Genomic DNA, 22,374 nt, shown 5'->3' on the forward strand with positions numbered 1-22,374 from the left:
AAAAATAAAATATCCTTTAATTAAAATTTATAGAGATCTAATACTGGACTATTTCCCGATTTTTGTCCTTTTCTGATATAGCACCTGTTATAAAGGAGCCTGAAGGTAAAAATAAAATTAAGTCTAAGTTCAATGTTTCACAGTATTTTTGTGTTAAAAGTAATGTCGCACATTCTTCACAAATGTTACAAATGTTATTTGTGTTACAGTCGCCCCATGCAAACCTATGCCAGTGTACTGTCCAGCACCCCCTGGCTGGTATGGTAAGTACTGCAATATTCAAATTATATATTAAGTCTTACCTCAGACCCTGTGTTTGTGGTAACCTGGGTTTACAGCCTTTAGTTCAGTCCTCCAGTAGCGAGATTATACATTTGAGCAATCATTATCAACCACTCTATTACCATACGGAATCACCTTGATTATTTATTTAATCAGTGCTAATTATGCTGTACTGTATGTCATTGCTTGTTGAATCACGGAGTGGTCTGAGTAATACTGACAATATTGTGGCAATAATATTCACATTTATATATTTAAAAATGTAACATTTGATTACACTGTTTTAGTGTTCACATATTAAGGGTTAATGATATATGTTATCTAACTTGCAATTAATACCCACTGACACTATGTCAAATGAATTCACCATACCAGATACAGTATTGTAGTCTAGGTAATTATACAGTGTGTTAATGCAGTCCACCGCTTAGAATTTGATGGATATATTTTAATAGCATCCTGCATTACCTCTATGTGTGTATAGTTGGTAGTTATCTTTTCCAGTATCTTCCAATGAAGATTTTTTTTGATGTGGAATAACTCCATACGTAGTTGCAAAGTCTACAGTCTACAGTATCTCAGCTGCTCAGTGGTTATCTGACACTAAAGATGAGCATAATGACCCTTCGGTAGCAAAACAGGATATTCTTGTCTAGTACAAAATGGTAAATTCCACCAAATTCAAGTCCCTTCTTTTTAGAACTCATTACCAAATGTGTATATGCTACTTCTAATAGGAGGGAGCATTTTGTCAGAAATTGAAGCCTTCAGTTTCATTGCTAGAATTATCTTGTCCATTCACTCATGAGAATTTGCATAAAACTCATTAGGCACTTGTTATCTAATTAGCCAATGCTTAATTGCAGCCAATTATCTATTTATTTGCTAATCTACTGTCCATGTATATGTGTTAGATTTCCCATGAACTACAGGCAATAAAACCCAGTCACTAAAATGCTGAGCCCTATTTAGAAGTCAGTCAGAAAGATATGTATTTCTTACAGGTGAATAGTTTGGCTTTAGTATTCATTGATATATTTTATATATTTTTGAGCATAAATTTTTTTATTTTCCAGTGCACCACATTGTTACAGACAATCCCATGCCACCTCCTATTATTACAGGTATTTTATGTCATTGTCATGGTCGAAAATTGCAAGCATTTGCTGTATACTATTTCATAATATAGTTGCAATTTCTGTGCAGTCCGCTAGGGGGATTTTGTGCCTAACCCAATAAAATTTTAATAACTTTGTTGTGGCATTAAAGCAAGGGTAAAATTCTGCTATAAAACTTGTGAGCATGTTAGCTGATCTTCCACAAGATTACGCATGAAATTCAATCAAATGCGCATATTCCTAGATTTAAAAAAAATGCACTTAACCATTTTGAGGGAAAATGCAATTCATCAAACAAAACTTAGTTAAAATTTTATCAAACCAGCCTTATGTGCACAAGGATCAGCTCGATGCTCATAAGGACTGGCAATCCAGTTAACAGGAAAAGGTGTGGCTTCAAATATGTGGTGTCTATGCTGAAAGTGGAACATTTTATTTATTTATTTTTTTTAAAGAGAAAGTACGCCTGCCTAACTGAACTCTGAATGAATAAAATACCACTATTCAACCCTTAAGCATGGCTTAAGCCGTATCACTACAAGTCAAAGCAGCCTACTGGAAGTGTTCTATGCTTGGCATGTACGGTATCAGTAGGACTCATTTGATTGTAATGTACAGGTACTGTAGCCTTACAAATGAATTACAAACTGGTTGCTAGACATGAAATTTTAATTAGATTTTCTTTATTTTGGTATCATTAAATAGTTTGCCCATTCTCATTTCCAGCTTCTTCCCGCTTCTCATTTGTTTAAAAATTTTAATTTTAATTAATATATGAGGTGATCAGTATTTGTATCCACTTTTAAGGAGAGGGAAATACTCACTGATGTAAGTGCACTTCCATGTCAGTCTGGGTTGTGCACTGGTAGCCCACAAAATAATAAATTGGCAGGAATGTTAAATAGAATACACGGAACCTGAAACTGTGGTAATCTTCTGTGCATCACACAAAACCATGGAAACTGTTCATTTATTTGGACTGCCAAATATTTGTGGGCTTGTCCCTACAGCTCTCCTTCAGTTTGGAAGAGTTTTCCATTCTTCCAAACTGCCCCTTTTTCTGTACACTGTGCAATCCACCAGGCAATATGACTCACCAGACACCTGAGAATAAGCCTGACAGAAACCTGACACACACATTGAGCTTACTGTTGCATTTTATAAATAAGGTGGGCAAGGAGTTCTTTGGGTTCAAGGCTCAAGATCCTCTTTGATTTCTGATGGAAAGATGCTTATTATATAGCTGACACACGTACAATAATGTATGCAATAAATGGCATTTCTTACCCTTAAATCAGCTTTTAAATTTTGGTTCTGTTATGAATCCTCACTGGCAAAGACTTTTGTTAATCAGACTGAAAACTTGTTCAAAGGAAGTTCAGACTGAAATGTTCAAAATTGACTCTGTACATGCATACTAAAAAAGACACACATGTATCTACTATGTTTCTGTAACTAATTATTAACAGTTGACATGGTCAGCAAATCCCATGTAACCTTCCACATTTAGAACTTCTGTGGTCACTAACACCCAATTTGGGTTAATCCACCCCAAGCGAAAGGTTAAAATGTTAATCCACCCCAAGCGAAAAATATGCTGCCTTAAAAATAAATGTTGCCTCATTGCGTGATATGTTCAAAGTGAAAAATGTCCGCATTGTCTTCTCTGACACAAATTATTTAGTTTGTTTTGTCTTGGAATTCAGACAGGGATAAAGTAACCTATACTCCAAACAGTTCAATTTCAGAGTTACCTTTGCTAGCTAGCTTGACACTTGAATTTTAGCTGTTTTCTTGTGAAGTGCAAATAATCAGTGGTTTATTTCTTTGTGTTTCTGCACATTGAAAAAGGTAGCTTGTTGTAGCTAAGCAAATGTCTTATAGGTAATAAGGTATTTATTCATAATGTTACATACTCTGTTTTCATTGTTAAACATCTTGCTTTGATATGATGTTACAGTAGATATTATCTAGCCTGTAGGTAATCAGGGCACTAGTACAATTTAGTCCAGAAAATGGCAAGCATTGTTGGGCTGAATGGCCTGTTCTCATTGTTATGTTATGTTATGTTATGTTATAAATTTGCGTACATTATGCTAATATGCAGCTGAGTATTGTAATCATTACTAGTAGCAGTTGTTTATTGAGTTGACACAATTGTTCGATGCAGCTTTTATTAGGTAACTGCTTGCATTATGCTTGGCCATCATTAATTATAACCTGCTCTGTCCTTGGTGTTGCTACCATAGCACTGCAGCAGACATAACGCTCTGAGGAATGAACTGTACTGCAGCCTTTATTCAAGGAGTAACTTATAATGAAGCACTAATTCCTGTTAAGGGGGAGAAGATTTGAATGGTCCCATGTGTGCTTTTCAGGTTCAGAAGTTCCCATAGTAACAATTCAACCAACCCCTGCAATGCAAGGTACTGTAACCATTTTGTTTTTCATGCTGTTCAAGTGTCGAGGATAATCGATCAATACATTTTGCACAACAGACGCTCTGGTCTTCAAGATCACCAAAATGTATTTCCATCATAGAACTAGTGGTATTAATAGAGACCCAAGTCACTGTAGTGGTAGTAGTGGCAGTTGCTCTAGTGTTGGTAGAAGTGGTAGTAGCCGATGTTGTAGTGCTAGGAGTTCCTGTAGTGGTGGAAGCATTAGTACTACTCCCTGTAGTAGCAGTAGTAGTGGTAGTCACTGTAGTGGTTGTAGTAAATGTTATTGTAGTTGCAGTAGAGGTAGTGGTAGCAGTAGTTTCTGCAGTGACATTTGTAGTCACTGTTGCAGTGGCAGTAGTGCTGATATGATACACAGTACAATGTTCAGTGTTAAATCAACTCACAGAGAGTACAAATTAGTCCCAAGTGGGCGCATATGTAGTTGTCGTAATAGTGCTATCAGAGTTATTTTTAAAATTATTGTTGCATTTATTTTATTATTCAGCTCATTTACCATTTTTGGTATTGATTAATACTTATAAATCAAATTTTAGAGGATTAATTCTAATTCCAATCTAATGAGGTGAAAATGTATTTATCCACAGATTGATTGATTGATCATGATTTTTTTTGTTTTTGTTTTTTTTCCCAATGCCGTTTGTTTTATTATTCAAGATACTAAGGCACCAAAAGAGAAGGTTAAAGTGATCACTTCAAAGAAAGGTACACTGATAAACCACAAGTTCAGTTTACTCAAAAGATCTGAGCAAACAAATTCACTTGAACCATTTGAGTTGGGCAGCTTAGACAATTCAAGTATTCTCTGGTCTTTTTAAGTTTAGTACAGTTTTAGTACAGTACTTCCATAGTGCACTTTATTCTTGTGACATGTTGGTTGATTTAATGGTATTGTTCAGTTAATAGTAGCATTTGTTTTTCAAACTGACACCATTGATTTAGAATATTATTAGAGTCAGAAAAGTGACTCATATTTCATTATTTCTGTTTGTTTCAGAGGCTGAAGTTTCCAAAGAGAAAACCAAGCAAGCATCTGTAAAGAAAGGTAATAACTGGGTAGTATCTATCAATGGTATAATAATTAATAATAATGAAGTATATTACATTTTGTCCTTTTTTCGCATTATTCTTGATCAGTTCCTCTGCTGGAGGCTACAAAAGACAAACTGGAGCCAGGCGCCATAAAGAAAGGTTGTGACTTTTTTTTAGTTTTAAAGAGTTCTAATGACTTTCCTTTTTTAATTTTAAGACTATTCAGTTCATTTAATAAGACTGGCATTTCAGTTTTGCGGCATAAAGCTGCACTGACCATTAATTCCTCATTTTTAACAATATTGTAACAGTAATAAAAGTGATGAATCTTGACTCTAATCCTCACATTGCATCTTTCATTTCTGTCTCTATTTAATCCAATAACTGCATCCTTACTCCTTACCTTTCAATAGTGGATCTAAACAAGCGTCTCTATATTACACCATATTTGTACTGCGGTAAGAATAGCGCCTTTGATTTAAATGAAAGATGCATAATTGTACCAGTGCAGCTCAAGAAAGGTGGGGAAAGAACTCTTTCTGCCCCGAATCTGATCCAATGGGTCAGACTACTGAGTCTGGTTCTGCCTTTCAGTCTTAGGTTCCACGGCTAATGCAGCTTGTTGATTCCTTTCGTTATAAATGACAAGCTGCATTAGCCTTGGCAGCGTGTCTTACTGCATTTCAGAAAAGAAGACAGTGGCAGCAAGCACCGTTTCATCCTTGAGATGTGCAGAACTAACACAGGAAACAGCTGTGCACAATGACATTTTCCTTGAAGGGGAAAAACAGGAGGTGGTAAACTCGAATGGTGACCGTAGCACAGTTTATTGTTGTGACATGTCGGTAGATTTAACTGAATTGTTCTGTTCATTTTTTCAGAGTGACACCACTGATTTAGAATATTTGAGTGAGAAAAGAGTGATTCATATTATGTGTTTCTTTTTGTATTTGTTTCAGAGGCTGTAGTTTCCAAAGAGGAGACCAAGCAAGCACCTGTAAAGAAAGGTAATAACCAGGCAGTACCGCAGTATCTGTCAGCCATATAATAATTACTTTTATATGAAACACATTGCATCGTGTCCTTTTTTGACATCTTATTTCTGATCAGTCCCTGTGCTGGAGGCTCTGGAAGAAGAACTCAAGCCCGCTGCCATAAAGAAAGGTGATAAAAATGCAGTAACTGCCTTCAAGCCTGCCAGTTAGTGTAATGAGAACATTGTCATGTAAAATTTATAAATTTTGAATCTGTTTTCCTTTATTATTCCAGAGCCCGAGGTTGCCAAGGAGAAGGTCATGACCGCCCCAGTCAAAGAAGGTGTGCTGCAGCTGTTTTACTGCTATCAGTATATTAGCTTTTAAATGTGGATGGTAAAAAGCTCACTGTACCACGTTGTATGTGTTTCTTCCTCATGTCTTTTCCAGAGCCCGGGGCTTCTGAAGAGCAACCCGAGCCAACAGCCATAAAGAAAGGTGATAACCGCGCTGATATTGCCTAGATGCTTTCAAATTCATATTATGCGGGCGCACTGCATGGCGTAGCATCCTACATAAATCTGGGCTCTTGTTTATTGGCCTGTTCTTTTAGAGAACAGGGAAAGCCAAGCTCATCTCTGGAGAGAAAGGAAATTGTGCAATGATCACTTTTATGGCTTCAAATTAGCGGAGTTAGCATACAGTAGTGCATCGTAACCCATCGTAAAGATTGTGTCCTATATTTTATTGCTTGATTCATTCAGGGCACGAGTCCTCAAAACAGAAAACCAATGAAACTCCAGTGAAGATGAAGGGTGTAGATTGTGCACTCACGTCCTCGGGCATCTTCATCTTAATTATGTTGGAAGCGTATTGCGCACCATATTGATTGTTTATTTTCAAGAGTCAGGAGCTATGGAAAAGAAGGTCAAGCCATCCACTGCTCAGAAAAGTTCAGGCAGTGACAATCCCAAGTGCACCACATAGTTTATCTATTTGGTTTCTATTAAGCCCATCAGTAAACACTGTAAACACTAGATATAGGCCTGCTTTCGTTTTGAGTGTATGGTCACACACAGCTTGGTATGAAGCAGTAATTTAACAACAGTCTCGTTCCATCGTGTCGACACTTTCAGCGTACTGTGAAACATTTGGCTGGGTTTTGAACAAAGAGTTCATCATGCATGATTAAAATTTAAAACACAACAGAATGTCCAGTTAAGTGTTCATCTTTTAGTTCCCCATTTAAAGTAATCTGACACTCAAATACCAGACATGTTGTTGTGCGCTTCATATAAAGTCAAAAAAAGATATTTCAAGAAATTGAACTAGTAGACACTGGCAAGAGATAGACTTTGTGCTGTATGGTTAAACATAATAACAATATAGTCTGTATGCTTCATTTTGTTTTATTGAATTACCCTATTGTTGTTATTATAGTAACTTGAATTATCCTTTTTTCTGCTGACAGAAAATGAAACTGCGGAGAAAAAAGGTAAGAAAATGATAATGACTATTTAATGTGTAAGCAATTACCACTTCAAAAATGTTTCAGTGTGAAATATAATTCTTTAAATTACTTTGTGAAAAAAGAAAAATCTGAGGTTGAGGAGAAAATTCAGAAACACAATTATGAATCATATACTGATTTGGCAATACATAAACAAAGTATGTTATTGTTTACATAATGTTTGGCCAAGATATTATGTAGTCATAATACAGATGCTATATATGGCAGTGAATTAGTATTACTGTAATGTTATAACCAACTGTGATACTCAAGCATTTTGTCCAGTACAATATATTGACCCATCGTTATTGAATCTGAAGTAAACACATTGGATTAATCCAGGTTTAATACTGATGAACAGGCCTACCATTAATGTTAATAATAAGGCAATACGACAATGAATACAGCCAGTGTGAGATGACTTAAGGCTCAGCTGTCAGGAGATAAAGTAGAGGCTCTTAAGTGTGTACTACATAGATGTCCATCAAAGAAAATTAAGATTCATAGCCTACACAACGCTCACCATATGGGACATTGTGTCATTTTCCCCAAGGCAATTTCTGATTTACCATTCATTAGCCCTGTCAGTTACCACCTTATAAATTTCCAAAGTCTATTTTAATGTGTACGCTCTGTATATATTTCTTATGAAAATGAAATAGCCTCCGCATTCAATGCTAGGTATGTTTGAAAGTTCAAAATTATTCAGTTTAATGTCAATAAACAGAATATCAAGGACCTTCATTTTTTGTGAACAGTCATAACCAAATACATTCTTCATGCTTTTTTGTCTTCTATTTGTCTAACTGGAACCATGTTTTTAAGGAGGAGACCAGTATTACTGGGTTGATGTCATTCCTTGCAAAGTGAATAAATTTCATTGAAATAGCACATATTGTAAAATTGTGTGAAATTCGGAAAGCAGTTTTCTACTTATATCTGTTAATATTGAAAAGCAGATCGATATTTTACGCATTAAGATGTAAGACAAGTGTAAAACATGCCTCCAGCTCTCCTTTAGTATTGTTCAGCTACACCGCAAATTGTAGATACTTATGTTTGTATCTTTTATACAATTGTTCAAATAGATGTTTTATCATGAAATATGGAAGCACGATAGAAATCTATTTTCTGTGAAAAAGTTCAGATAATGTGTGATGCATTAGTTCTGAATACGGGTAGTGGAATATGTTTTCAGAATTGATTTACCATTGAAAAATGGATTCTAAAAAAGAAAAAAAGGAATGTACCAGTATGTTAGGCAAACAAATATGATTTTAAAAAATTCTATTTTACCAATGTCAGACTTTCTATTCCTGTGGTTGCTCATAACTGCTATATGATTCACAATTTTCAAAAGCAGGGTTTCCATAGCAACCTCTCAGAAGACCACAGACCACAGGACAGCTCTTATAATCATAGGATTCCACACATTTTTTTGGAGCAATAAATACTAATTTATGTCTACTTGTATATGCACACAAACATAAATCACTGTCTGGCATGTCATAAACGCTTGAGTTATTCACACCATTGTTGGGCCAAGTCAATACTGTGTGTCATTGACGGGTTGTGGAGATAACCGTTCTGCCATCTCCCCTCGCACCAACTCCTCTGTAAATGACAGTTTGTGTGCATGCGAGTGTGTGGGTGTGCGTGTGTGCGTGTGCGTGTGCGTCTATGTGTGTACATGTACAAGTATGCCTTTGTTTGGATGCGTGTGCATGTGTCTGTGTGCGTGCATGTATGCGTACCTGTATGTGTGCATGTGTACGTGTGTGCGTGTGTGCGAGTGTGTGTGTGCATGTGTGCATGTGTACGTGTACCTGTATGTGTATGTGTGTGTTTTGGTTCTCTTTCAACCAGTCATATTGGGGGCTCAAAGCCTGGCTCAAACTCATTTGTCTTTTAAATTCAGCACATGTCCTGCTCTGGTCTGTAGAACGTCTCATCCCCATCTCAGCGGATAAGAGCAATCCCATTTCTTCTCAAGAGTGAGCTCCCTGTGTAGTCTCTTGTGGTTTGTCTGCATGGTCAATGGCAATGCGGATTTAAAGAATTAAGCAGTGACTCCAGTTTCCTCTGAATGCACCCATACACGAAGTTACTGTACATTGTGTACATATTTATGTTGGACAATTGTTCATCACTCGACTAAATTACACAGGAAAAAAGTACATGCTGTGCTTTGTGGTGTTTGGCATTAGGGAATTTTGTCCAAACATGTAATGCAAGCTTGGTATGAAAGCCATATATTAAGTGTGGAAAACAAATCAACAACAAATATTAAATGACAAAGTAAATGCTACTGTATTTTAAACTTCCATGTGAATATTTTATTCTTGACAGTGTAAATTCAACTTTACCAATTATAATACAATGGGTTCAGTGGGTTGTGGGTTCAATTTCCTGCTGGGGAGCTGTCGTTGCGCCTACATGTAAGGTGTTTAACCTGCTCTGATTCAGTAAAAAATTTCAGCCATATAAACTGATTTTATATTAAAAAATGTTATCTGTGTTAGTCATTCTCGATAAGAATTTCTAAAAAAATGCTGAAATACAAAAAAAAGAAGCTGTCTGGAATGCTGTGTGTCGCTGTCTCTTGTGCCAGACTTCAAAGCCAAAGCATATTTTTTTCAGGTCATTCACCAAATTGCAGCAGTGCCTGATTTACGCTCAGAATCTGACGTGAAATATAATCAGAGCTAGAGCACTCAAAGCATCCAGTTTTTTGTTTTTCCCCGACTTCTGATGGGCTGCAGTCAGTCATCTGCGCAGGCTGGTTTCCCCTCATTTTTCATCTCCTCATATAAACTGCAGAAAGTTTGCGTGGAGACTACACTGGCTGCAGGCACTGGGACAGTGGCCAGCCTCAGGAGTACTTTCTGTTATGTATGGCTTCGGTCATAAATATATTCTGTTTATTGATGCTGTTGTTATAAAGGCAAAGATGAAGGGTGGAGATGTGAGCTTTGTTTGCGGAGGCAGTTGGGCTCTTTCAGAGAGGATTCAGGTATATGGCTTGGAATATTTAATATGTCCTTTTCGCTGCCATTTCACTGCGGGTGTGATGTGAATACAACGTTCTTCCTACAGAAAACATTAACACATCAATTTTCACACCGAGCAGTCCCTTGATTTAGTTACTGACAATGCGGTGCAATTTATTATACTATGCCTGTTTCCATGCCATGTTTCTCTGTAGGGTGCCGGGTTTGTCAATGGGGTGAATTGATGTAGAACGCATTCATTAAAGCCAAGGTCATCTTCCACACTTTTCCCACAGTCATTTTCCATATTTATATTCGTTTCTTTTTTCTACATGTGAAGAAGACAAAATAACCGAGGCTAAACCTCCCTCAGCTGATGGTGAGTGTGACCTCTATGCATATTTAATGAATAAAAATAATAATGTAAATGTTTTCATTGTAACTGCCACACGTTTATTTTCTATACACCCTCAGGCTTATTCATAACCTGTAGCCTTAACCTTTGACCATGCTGTCTCTTTAACCTTAATTTTAACCCTAAACTAAGAACAACCGCACCTGCTCATGTAAATGAACAACATAATGCATTTGTGAATTACAATGTATTAATTGCAATTCCAAAGTAGTTACTGTAAATATCAGTCTAATGCTTTGCTACGTACCTTTTTATATGGCTGTCTCTATCACTCTAACGCCACATCAGCTCCACATACAGATCTTATAAATATGCATGATATGAATAATTAATATTTTATTCAGTCCTTATTGATTGATATATTAAAGAAAGGTATTGTCTGAGTTAACGCAAATATGCGAAAGCTCTGCTTTAAGGTGGTGGTCCACAGTCACCCATGGCTCGGTCCAAGGTCCAGCAAGTAGCTTTTAGATAATGAACAACAGAGAGACCGTGCCAATTTTGTATTGACGGCTTGAAGAGAAACCAGAGCGTGAAGGGAAAAAAAAAAAAAAAAAACTTTTAATCAATATTGCTGAAACCAAATGGATCAATTTAATTAATGATCCAAAGCCAACAGTAGTAAGCAATCAATATGCAGCTCGGCAGTTTTCTGCATTACTCCCATCTTAAAGATTAAATCAATGAAAGCACAAGCGCTGAGAGAATTACCCATTGTCGTTATACTCATCATTTCCTGTACCTGGTATATTAGGCAATCCTAAGCATGGAATAGATACTTTGGCAGGTACTGCATTTAGGTAGCAGGCAGGGGCGTCGTAGTGGGGGGAAAAGTGGGACTGACTACCCAGGGCCCGAATGGGGGGAGTGCCCTCGAAAAGCCTGGAATGATGCGTGAGAGACATGGATCAAGAGAGGAAGGGGGCCCACAGAGCCTGCTTATGTATAGGGCCCAGAATTTTGTGCTACACCCCTGGTAGCAGGTAATATACATCTTCGTTATCAAACAAATATATCGACCAAAGTGGCTATTGCTTAATCCCATCTGTATCTTAAGACATGGTTTCACTGTAGAATTGAAGACTTCTCTTGTTTTATTTGATCTGAGCCAAGCAGGTTTCTTCAGCCCCTTTCTTTCCCCTTTGACTTGATGTCTGAATGTAACTGTAATTGGCATTGACATTATTTTGCTGTTCCAGGCAAAGCAAAAATTACCCATGCACCAAAGATATTACAGCGTGTTAAATCTCACAGAGCAAGTAAGTGAAGGGTGTCAAATGTGTATTGTGAGTAAAAATGTTACTTGTCCTTTTCTCTCTCTCTCGCTGTACTCAGACATAGCCAGCTCAGTTCATAGATACACTCTATACTTCAGATCATGAAATATCAAAGACAGAAAAAGTTACAGATGCTGCCTTACTTAGCCAGGCAAGAGGAAACAGTATTTGGTTGATTTCTTCCTCTATCTACTGACAATTTTTCTCTTCATATCATTCTTCACTAAATGCATCAGTTCATTTTTAACCTGATTCATATTGGGGTTTTTTTGTGCATATTCAATCATAACCAATGCAGAGAATGTCTATGCATGCCACACTCTATTGCCCAGTTCGGAACCAAAGATTTGTGATTTACGAGCCACAACTGGCAACACTGCAAGGTTATCGCACCTGTGAATCGATGGGTTGGGTCGCCTGCGACGGCAAGCACCGGCATCAGACACTTTCAGACGGGTAGATCACACTGCTGTAACTCCTCTCTGCAACACTCTAAAACGGTTTAGTTGCATCACGAATCTTTGGTCTGAACTGGCCTTACAGTAAGCCTCTCACATTCTTTTAGGGAATCAGAGTGGTTCACATTTCATCGCATTTTCTCTCACACGAAAGGCCGTATGCACTTATGCTGGCCATAGTGCTTTCCGCTATTAATAGCTAATTCTATGGTAATAAATAATATAATAGTAGCATTTTTGATTATGGGTCAAAACAACTCCTTATTGTTGTCATCACTGTTGTTGTTAGTGTTGTTACTCATGTTGTTATTGTGATGGTGGTGGTGGTGGTGGTGATGTAGTTCATACTGATGAATGAATTAATGATCTGAGAATTATGGGTCCAAACTTAAGCAAAGAATTATGAAAGGTATAAATGTTTTTGGTTATCATAAGCAGTGTTTGGAAGTTTCCAATCAAGTTTTTTCTCTGTTTCATGCATTTTGCAAGAACCCAAAACTACAGCGGACGCAGGTATTTCATGCCTTTCATCTTCAGTTCTAAATAAGAGAAATCTGTGTCAAAACGTAGAGAGAGGAACTGATTACAGAATAAGACCTTAAGCTGTGTCAAATAAAGCAATTGCCTGTTTGAAAAAATGTTACATCTTTTTGTGTATCTTTTTAGTTTATACTTCAGGCTTATTAAACGTGTGATCATTATATCTTTCATAGTTTGATCGGTTTACTGGAGTGTGTGTAATAGATTCTCCTCTGTTGAAGATAAAATGTCTACTGGCGTGGCGGGATTGGAGCTGTCAAGCTATATAGTTTTAATTAAAGGGTCAGAAAGAATTGCTTTATATCTGATTTGTTTTTCGCAAGCATTTGGGTGACACCCTGTTTCATCAGAGTGGTTTGATGCACTCTGTTTCCTCGAGCCACTTACTGGCAACACGTCAGCCACTAAATCACTCATTTTTAATTTCATCGGCAGAGACTCGAACGCAAGATAAAACCGCAATTACGGCGATGTCAGATCCTGTTAGCTCGAAAGTGCGTCGGAGCAGATGTTGCGCGCCCTACTGCAGTTTATATGACGCGTGCTGTTTCTTTGTGAATCGCAGGTAAACCTGCTGAGGCAGACAAATCTGCTGACAAGGACACACAAGGTGAGCCGCCCGCAGAAGCTTTTAACGTTTTAAAACCCAGCAGCAACCCCCGGAACGGTTCTTTCATTATTTCTCTCTTTTCTGTTCCTAGAAAATGACCTGAAGCCCCCGGCACCAGGAAGTGAGTAATCTCTCGTTATCCGTGGATTAGAACAGTAGTTTAGCCTGTCATGGCTATGATCAGCAGACAGCAGGCTGATAATGAACATTTCAGGTCTGCAAAACACCACATGGTGGTGCTCTGCTTAGCCAACACACAGCATTGGGGATGCTGTACACCCTGTTAGCAATGCATTCAGCGCAGGACAGATCCACTCCTAAATGATTGCAAGGTCTGTTGGGTTGTGTTCTGCTTCGGCTCTTAATTGTATTATTGTTTGTGCGCCGGGTGAAAGCATCAGTTGCTGACTGAAAAGTAACCGAAAAGCGATTTTATTGCCTTGTCACCTATGTTAGTGACCCTTACTTGTAGAAAATGTGAAAGCCCTGGATCACAGAAAGGAACGAGACTTCTTTAGCACCATTCAGGACTGAGGTACCCCAGTTTCTCTGCTGCTCAACTCAATTTACTGGGCCAAATCTCAGAATGTTTTACAGGCAATGTTAATATGGATTTGTATTGTCATCGCCTTGGTAATTAATTAGCACTGATCAAAGGTTTCAGCTACTGAAGGAGATAATAGATGCATTTTTGTGTCTTAAACATTTCTCCATCAGAGTAGCAACAGGAGACAAATTCTAAATGATACATTTTGGATGTAAATTTAGTTGAGCAAACCAGTGGAGGCTCGGCATTGTAGCCCAACCCCTTACCTGCTTCCCACCAATCACTCCTCACTTCCTGTGTGGTTTGCATCACAGAACATTTTTATTTTGATCCAGAAGGTCTGGTTTTTAAGGTCTATAGCAGGATTTAGTTGAGCTGCAGTTTCATAATAAATAAAAAAATCTCATGTCTCAAAACCTCTTTCTTATTGGTGCAAATGCATACCACAGAGGCCAGTAATCAATAAAATACATAAAGGAATTATGGTCATGTGAAATAGAAAATAAAAACAGTTTTTGAATAAGATGGCCTCCTCTTGTAAATGTAGGGTTAATAGTTATTTTTATTGCAAGTTCTTGTGCACATTTTGTTTTGCACATTTTGTTTGGAATGCTTTTCTGCCTTAAGGATATATGCATACACAAGGTCAGGAGCAACCATAAATACTAGTTCTTTGTGTGTCTTGAACTTGATAAACCTAACATTTCTGTGAAAATATGTACTCTCACTCGAAAAACTTGTGTCATTTTATTGAAGCTCAATGTGTAGGTTTTTATAGAGGAAGGTTGAATGAGTCTTGTTCTAAAATGTGACAGCACAAGGTCAGTGTCAAAACAGTTTTTTGTCTTCCTCTCATCCCCTTGAGCTCAAAGAGATCAGGCATGGGTAACCCAGTGCCTTAAAGGTCACTCGCGTGTGAAACGCAATCACTTCCTGTGCAAATGTCACAGTGACAGGGCAGTGTCTCATCAGGCTGCAGTGATCGGTAAAGTAAGTTGCCGGTAACATGAGCACTCGGTGCTGTCGGCTTGGCAGTTCAGTGCCACACAACCCCCATCCTAGCAGACACCAGGCAATGGCCTGCTTAAGGGCATTTAAATAAAGATTGTCTATATAAAGGCCACACTGCATTTCAAAATAGGAAGAGGATTTTGGGAGTTGGAGTTTAATGGAAAAACAATGGGGCTCGTATAAACAGTATGATTGTCACGTATCTTGCCACTTTGACGTGTCACTAAACAACAGCATATTTTTCATATTATTAAGCATTACTAAATATCACAGTATTATTTCATGCTTTTTAATCAAAGATAAGATCTTCTTTGTCTTCCAACCATCTTCAGAGTGAAAACAAATATTTGCCTTGTTGTTTTTTGCTTTTTTTAACCTTGAAGTCTATTGGTCATGTTCTTGGCTTCTTATCCTGTTGGTACAACGCTTTCTTTTCTGACACGCTCATGAGACCGTAATGACCTTCTGTCAAACTGAGATTCTGTCACCTCATATTGCTTATTTCCATTCCCCGTTATTTACTCAATCTTATTGCATTCACTGCCTTAGTCAATATCCCTCCAGAAAATGTGTCCCTGGTCATTGGCAGCTTCTGCAGGGTGCTAATAGGTTATTTGATTAATCTGTCGCAATATATTTATCTCATAGCAAAAATACAGTCTGAACTGTTTACGCAGTCTCCGGCTAATTATGTATTGGTTAGTTTCTCTACAGAATATAATCAATGATAGAATCTCAGGCATTTGATGGATTTATTTATTTATTTTTAATCAGGGATTTTTCGTTTTCTACCAACAGGACTAGCTTTGGTTAATCTTTTTATGGAATATAGTAAGACTGTCATATCACCCATACATAGTAATATATAGTTTTTCTTTCCATGTGTTTTACTTATTAAAACTTGCAGGCCTGTTGTTCCCTAGAGATGTAGTCTGTACTATTATAGCAGATGTGCAGTGTAACCCAGGAGACTGATTGCTTCTCTCTTGTCAGCTGTACCCATATCCTGCTCCCTCCAGGCGAGTTCAGTGGGGTCTGTCTGTAAATGAAAGAATGCATTATCTCTGTCACAGCAGGATCCTCTCTGGAGAGATATTAGAAATGATTTTAAAGAACGGTGAAGACATCATTCAGTTAAAATGAAATCAGGAGAATGGATCTCTGTGCCTTTAAAATGATCTTTATTTTCTATATCTCCCCCCCCCCTCTCTCTTTCCCTCTCTCATCAATTGAAGACAATGTGACTGCCAGCATGGACGCAGAGAAGAAAGGGCCTGGTAGGGTTAATTGAATTTTCTCTCTCTGGATCATGATTTGGCACACGGGAATACACTTTAAAACATGTAGATATGGAGATGCCAAGGAACACACACACACACACATGCATGCACACACAAGCACAAGTTCACATGCCCATGCACACACAGGTACGCGCACTTGAGTACACATGCAAGTGCACACACTTGAAAACACACTTTCACGCCGCACACGTGTTATCTATGTGAAAATGTGTGTGCATTGCATTTCACAGGGAAAAAGATGCCATACATGCAATGCGTACTGGTGCGTGGGAAAAAGGGCCAGCTCCCCTTTTCCGCCTTCCCAATTATACCCCCCGTGAGTCCGGGAGAAAGACCCCCAATGATGGACTCCAAACCCAGACCCCCAGGGAACTAGAACACCAGGACGGCCCCCATCTTGCGTCAGCTTGATTTTCTTTGCACTGTAGGCCACGCCAGCAGTGGGGCGATTTGTTTCCTCTATTGTGACCTAGCTGGAATGCTGGAATACTACAAGGTCTTCACTGCAAACACAGGTCAATCAGGGACTGAAGGAAAAGACCGACGGTTTTTACTTATTTATTTATTTTGAACATTTTCCAGGACAGGTTGAGCTGCCGTGGATTTCAGAGTCTGTAAACCCCATTCCTTTGCACATGGCTTTTGCGTTGCGTTTGGTGGTGTCAAGTTCTATGCTAAGTTTCTGTGTTGTTTTAATAATACAGTCATTGCGGGGAGCGAAAGATTTAACATACCTAATAAAGTCAATAGGTGCAATAGGTGTTACCATATACAGTCAATCAATTAACTTCTTATTCAGTGAAAGCCTGTCAACATATATACATATGTGTTAAGTAAAAATGTAATAACCTACTATCACAGTTCATTAAACATAGCCATTTTTACTTGTACTTAAATATGTGCAATATCAGATTTTCTCTAACTTCTGAAAACACATTTTTACCAAGTTAACAGCAAACACTTTTGCTCAGGTAATTTATTTATAGTTACACATTTATTTATTTGTTATTGTAAATTCTAAAATATAAAAAGTAGGTGGAGTGTCAGTTATGTACAATACACATAGTGGAATGCACCACAAATAGAATTATACATTTGTGTGTTTGTGTTTTGTCTTGTTTTTGCGACTGTATTGGCGAATCGTCCACTTGCCTGCTTTATGTAGCTATGTATTAGCAATCACAAAATCCATTTTTTAGGATCACTTCAAATATATTTTGGCAAATTTTTCCAAAACTACTGTTAGTTTCAGACAGTCTTGGTTACTGTTGCTGTGGACAATAAAATAGACCCCAGTGGAATGTTTTCACATTTTTGTTATTGAAGTATTTTCCCATTACATGTTTATCTACAAACGATAGCAAGGTGTAAAAATCATTTTGGATTTTGGCAGTTGGAAAACATATTAATTATCTATTAATCTACAAATATTTATTTATGGAACCCCAGTTTATTTCTTAGTCTGATTTTTTAGTAAAAACAGATGACTTTTCTGATTCCAAAGGAAAATGTCTGCTTGAACGGTGATGTGTCTACTTGTCCTGCACATCTCAATAAGCCTTTATGACAGGATTTAAGGAAAATCTACCTTCATGACTTGAACAAATAGTACAATGTGTTATGCATTGCAAATGAAATGGCGTTGACCATTTTCCTTTTTTCCCTTTTTATCCAGCTAATGATTTTTGCTGAGCTTTCCTTTGTTCCTCTGTTTTGCGCAAGTATATCCACCTTACAGTCCTCAGAAAGCTCCTCGCTGCTTTGCGTTTGTGTCTTTCTGTGTATGAGTGTAAAGGAATGAGCGGAAAGAGAGAGGGAGTGGGGACTCTGCTAATCCACGAGGTCTCCCGCCAATGACTAGAGCTAGCTACCTCTTTCTGTGCTGTGTGCAAGCAACGTTAGCGCAGCCGCAGAAGAGGGGGGCGGAGCCAAAGTGTGCTTTCACACTCTTAACGACCAACAATGACTCTGACAAGGCTGTGTGCCCTGTAGATGTTGTGCAACTGGTGATGGTGATGTTTCCACAATCTCCCGGTCACGTCTGACAACATTTCACACACAGCTCTTTCAACGTGCTCCTCATTTTGACGATGGTGCTGTTTCTATGCTTTTAACACATTCTGTGTATTCAAAATGAGGTTGATGTGGAGAATTTTGTATTATAAACTACCTGCTGCACTGAAACTCTTTAGTAATTGATCGTTCAGTGGGACTATGAAAAAGGATTGTGGAGGAGTATAATTTATGTTAATCTTTCATAAGAATCAGTTTATGAATCTGTTCAGTCACTGATTAAAATTGGACAATACAGTAAATAACACTGATACCACTGTAAAAAATGTTTTCCGGTGTAAGCCTGACTTATGATAATTATGACTTAATTATGGTTGTAATTATGTGGCGTTTCTTTTTGTAAGCTTTTTATAAAAAATGCCATATCCGTGTGTTTGTTGGTTTGTGGCATTTTATGGGAGGACACAGAAACAGATGCGACAGCTTGACGATCTGAAGAAAAGTAGGCCACAGGAATAATCTCACTTTGAAGTTCCGGCATGCTGGTTCCTGCTCCAGCACAGAGGGAGAATCTAGAGTGTGCTGGGATTCTCTGTGTAGAATGGCTCATTTGCTGGAGGTGCAATGTCAGTGACTGACTTGAGCAGTTGTAGTAATAATAATAATAATAATAATAATAATAATAATAAAAATTAAAGCCGCAAGCGGCGTTGGAAGGGGTCCAAGCATTGGCAGCATCGCGCCCCCTATGGAGCGATTTTAAAATGGCTTTGTCCTCATGATCATACGCCTTCACCCAACATGTCTAGTGAATATCATGATGATCGTATGAAATATTGATGACTTATGGCCAATTTTGAGCTAAGAGACGCTGTCGGATGACTTAGTTACGTCGCCATGGATGTGTCCTGGCCGCTTCCCGTCAAGGCCTTTACTATGTCGTAACACTTAGATGGCATGTCATAACACTTAGATGGTCCGGTGTGCATGCACAGCTGCAGTGTTTCTGCGCCGCAACTAAAAAAGGCGTCACACTAGTGTTGTCATGATACCGAAATTTTGACTTTGATACCGATACCAGGTTTAGTATCACGATACTCGATACTGATTCAATACTCGGTACCTAACGATACTGAAATTACCTTAATAGATCAGAAACATAATGTCCACAAGGGTTGACCTCATTTTCTAATTCATGGTTTATTTACAACCTGGTTCATTAACAACCTGTAAGTTGAAGTCTCTTCAACATATTAATATGCATAGGCCTATAGTGTTACACACTGAACAATAGAAAAATATGTTAAATATATTTCAAAAATTAAACAGTTGTAAAGTAAATAATCTTTAAAACAGGTATTTCACCTTTAAATAGATTTTAAAACAGCATATTTTAATAACAATGAAGCATCTATCTATAATAAAATATTTCCAAATTGGAACACCTATTGCTACTGAAGTGAACTGAGTCAAAGCTTGCGCTGTATCAGGGAAGTGAATGCACAAGCGCAGGTCACCTCACTTGGCAACCTTAGTTGCTACTGCCATCTAGCGAAGATTCTGACAAACTACACTTTTCATCCTCTAAATCAGTAATGCGGGAGACACATTTCCCTGGCTTTTACATTTGACACAGAACTACCGAACATCGGGAAATTCAAATACGAAACCGTTTTTTTTTTCTGTTTTTTTTTTTTTTTTTTTAAGTACCCAGAAAGTGCTGAAGTTTTGGCATACCGTGCAACACTACGTCAGACACATATTCCAATCCATTGCTCAGTTTAGCAGAGAATGCACATTTCAGAGCGCCACAGAGACAGATAGAATAATGACACTAAATGCACATTTCAAATAATAAAGACGACATTGAGAAAAAACTAAAAAAAGGACTTAATATCAACTCGCGACCCGCGTGCTGACCGCAGAGCAGCCTACCGGTTTATTTATGTAGACATTGGCAGATCAGAAAATTTTCGGTTAAGCTGACCTATAAAACGCTATTCCAAAAGCCAAATCAGACATGTTATACATCGTTAGAAAGCTTATACTGTCACCTACTGAATAAATGAATTGTCAATCAAGCCAAATTGGACTAAGAAGAACGACAACGCCGTAAGCAACAGGTGTGGTATTACCCACAGCTATTTTTGAAAATATCCGACATTTCACAAACGGATTATCCAAGACAATATATAACCACTCATTCGCAAAAGGGACATCTCTACGCGTAAAACCGATGGTAAGATTGTATATTTATTAAATGTTTAGTCCCAGATATTGACTGTAGAATGACATGGTATAATTTTTGTTTTTAATTGTCTCGTTTATTTCGTTATTCAGTGAGCAGCCTTTTCACTGCTGTATTGGCATATTTTAGGGCTAATGTCGGGTTTATCTTGTTGCTACAGAATATTGCATTACATTACATTACATTACATTACAGGCATTTGGCAGACGCTCTTATCCAGAGCGACGTACAACAAAATGTATAACCATAACCAGGAATTAGTGTGCCGAAAACCCTAGAGAGAAATACCGTTCCAAGTGCAGGAAACATCCGCATAGTTCAACTTGGACCCAGTTGGTTAAACTGATTAACGCTTACACAAACAAGAACAGCAACAACGCAGTTTATGAGAACATTCAAGCAATAGTTAAGACGAGTTAAGACTAAGTCACCTACGGAACAACTACCTAGTTACAACCCTAAGCTTACAGTCAATTTAGAAATTAAATTGAGAATAAAATTTCTCAGCACAATGACTGATTTAAAGACTAAACGAACTCACCCGATGTTGTCTTCAAATGGACCGTATTATTTTAGACATTGGCAGACTACAGCGTAAAATGCGTCTTTTGTTTATATTCAATATTAGTAAATGCAGCGAGAATCTGCAGCTGTATGTCGTTATGTTAGCAACGGAACGAAGCGGACTATATATGTGTTACCGTCATTGTTTTATTATACCAGCGTGTTTTCGCGCGTGTGCACAGAAACTCAGAACCTATCAATACAATGGTTTAGCTATTTCTCACCATAATGACAGATTTAAAGACTGAACGAACTCATCCGATATTGTCTTCAAATGGATCCATGCCAAAGAAAAGTAATGATTCATCCTCTCAAAGCTTTACCGTAGCGTATTATTTATTTAGACATTGGCAAAGTACAGCATAAATTGCGTCTTTTGTGAATATTCAATGTTTGAAATTGCAGCGAGAACTGCAGCTGTAGACATAAGATAGTCTGTTATGTTATGGTAGCAACGGAACGAAGCGGACTATATATGTATTACCGTCATTGTTTTATTATACCAGCGTGTTTTCGCGCGTGTGCACAGAAACTCAGAACCTATCAATAAAATGGACCCGATACTGTCTTCAAATGGATCCATGCCAAATAAAAGTAATTATTCATCCTCTCAGAAAGCTTTTACTAAGAAACTTTGGGTAGCCGATCTTAGCATGCACGCTAGGTGGCAGTGTCAGACCGTGCTTTCACTGATAAAAACTAGCGTCGCCATGGTTGTCGCTTGCCGTAAAGAAGTTTACTCGATGTCGTAATCGTTTGGATTTGGAGCTCCAGCTTTTCCGCACCCCACCTAATGAAAAAGTCCAAATGGTGTGCAAACCATATGGCGGACATAGGTGCTCCCAATAGGAAAGTTGTAGAGCACATTCAGATGCATCAGTCGATTATGTTTTGTGTTGATCTGACTTACGGTGTGGGAGTTATGACCTTTTAAACTATGATCCTTTGTTATAGCGCCACCATCTGGCCGACATAGGTGATTTTTAGTGCCTGGGTAGTGGGGTGCCATAGGAACCCACCTA

At 38.0% G+C, this 22,374-nt stretch overlaps 1 protein-coding gene across 5 annotated transcripts; it reads left to right on the forward strand.

The window, feature by feature from the left end:
* The first annotated feature begins 212 nt into the window (after window positions 1-212).
* Window positions 213-18,936, forward strand: LOC135257412 (uncharacterized). 5 transcript variants are annotated; one of them, XM_064340122.1, is made up of 19 exons: window positions 213-263; window positions 1,359-1,406; window positions 3,779-3,826; window positions 4,520-4,567; window positions 4,860-4,907; window positions 5,000-5,053; window positions 5,854-5,901; window positions 6,005-6,058; window positions 6,164-6,211; window positions 6,319-6,366; window positions 7,340-7,363; window positions 10,709-10,747; window positions 11,983-12,042; window positions 13,008-13,031; window positions 13,624-13,668; window positions 13,760-13,789; window positions 14,141-14,203; window positions 16,462-16,503; window positions 16,758-16,800. In XM_064340122.1, exons 1-17 carry the CDS (start codon window positions 227-229, stop codon window positions 14,200-14,202), a joined length of 765 nt encoding a protein of 254 aa, XP_064196192.1. In that variant the 5' UTR covers window positions 213-226; the 3' UTR covers window position 14,203; window positions 16,462-16,503; window positions 16,758-16,800. The 5 variants fall into 5 exon arrangements, with proteins under 5 accessions (XP_064196192.1, XP_064196188.1, XP_064196191.1 ...); XM_064340118.1 differs by lacking the exon at window positions 14,141-14,203 and having other exon boundaries at window positions 16,758-18,936; XM_064340121.1 differs by lacking the exons at window positions 11,983-12,042; window positions 14,141-14,203 and having other exon boundaries at window positions 16,758-18,936.
* Window positions 18,937-22,374: the final 3,438 nt, after the last annotated feature.

This window comes from Anguilla rostrata, chromosome 6 (genome assembly GCF_018555375.3).
Source record: "Anguilla rostrata isolate EN2019 chromosome 6, ASM1855537v3, whole genome shotgun sequence".
Classification (NCBI taxonomy): Eukaryota; Metazoa; Chordata; class Actinopteri; order Anguilliformes; family Anguillidae; genus Anguilla; species Anguilla rostrata.

Coding starts and splice junctions, on each gene's coding strand:
- LOC135257412 (XM_064340118.1), top strand. CDS start 227: ATGCCAGTGTACTGTCCAGCACCCCCTGGCTGGTATG. Junction 264..1,358: donor AGCACCCCCTGGCTGGTATG/GTAAGTACTGCA, acceptor TTTATTTTCCAG/TGCACCACATTGTTACAGAC. Junction 13,032..13,623: donor CAAAACTACAGCGGACGCAG/GTATTTCATGCC, acceptor TGTGAATCGCAG/GTAAACCTGCTGAGGCAGAC.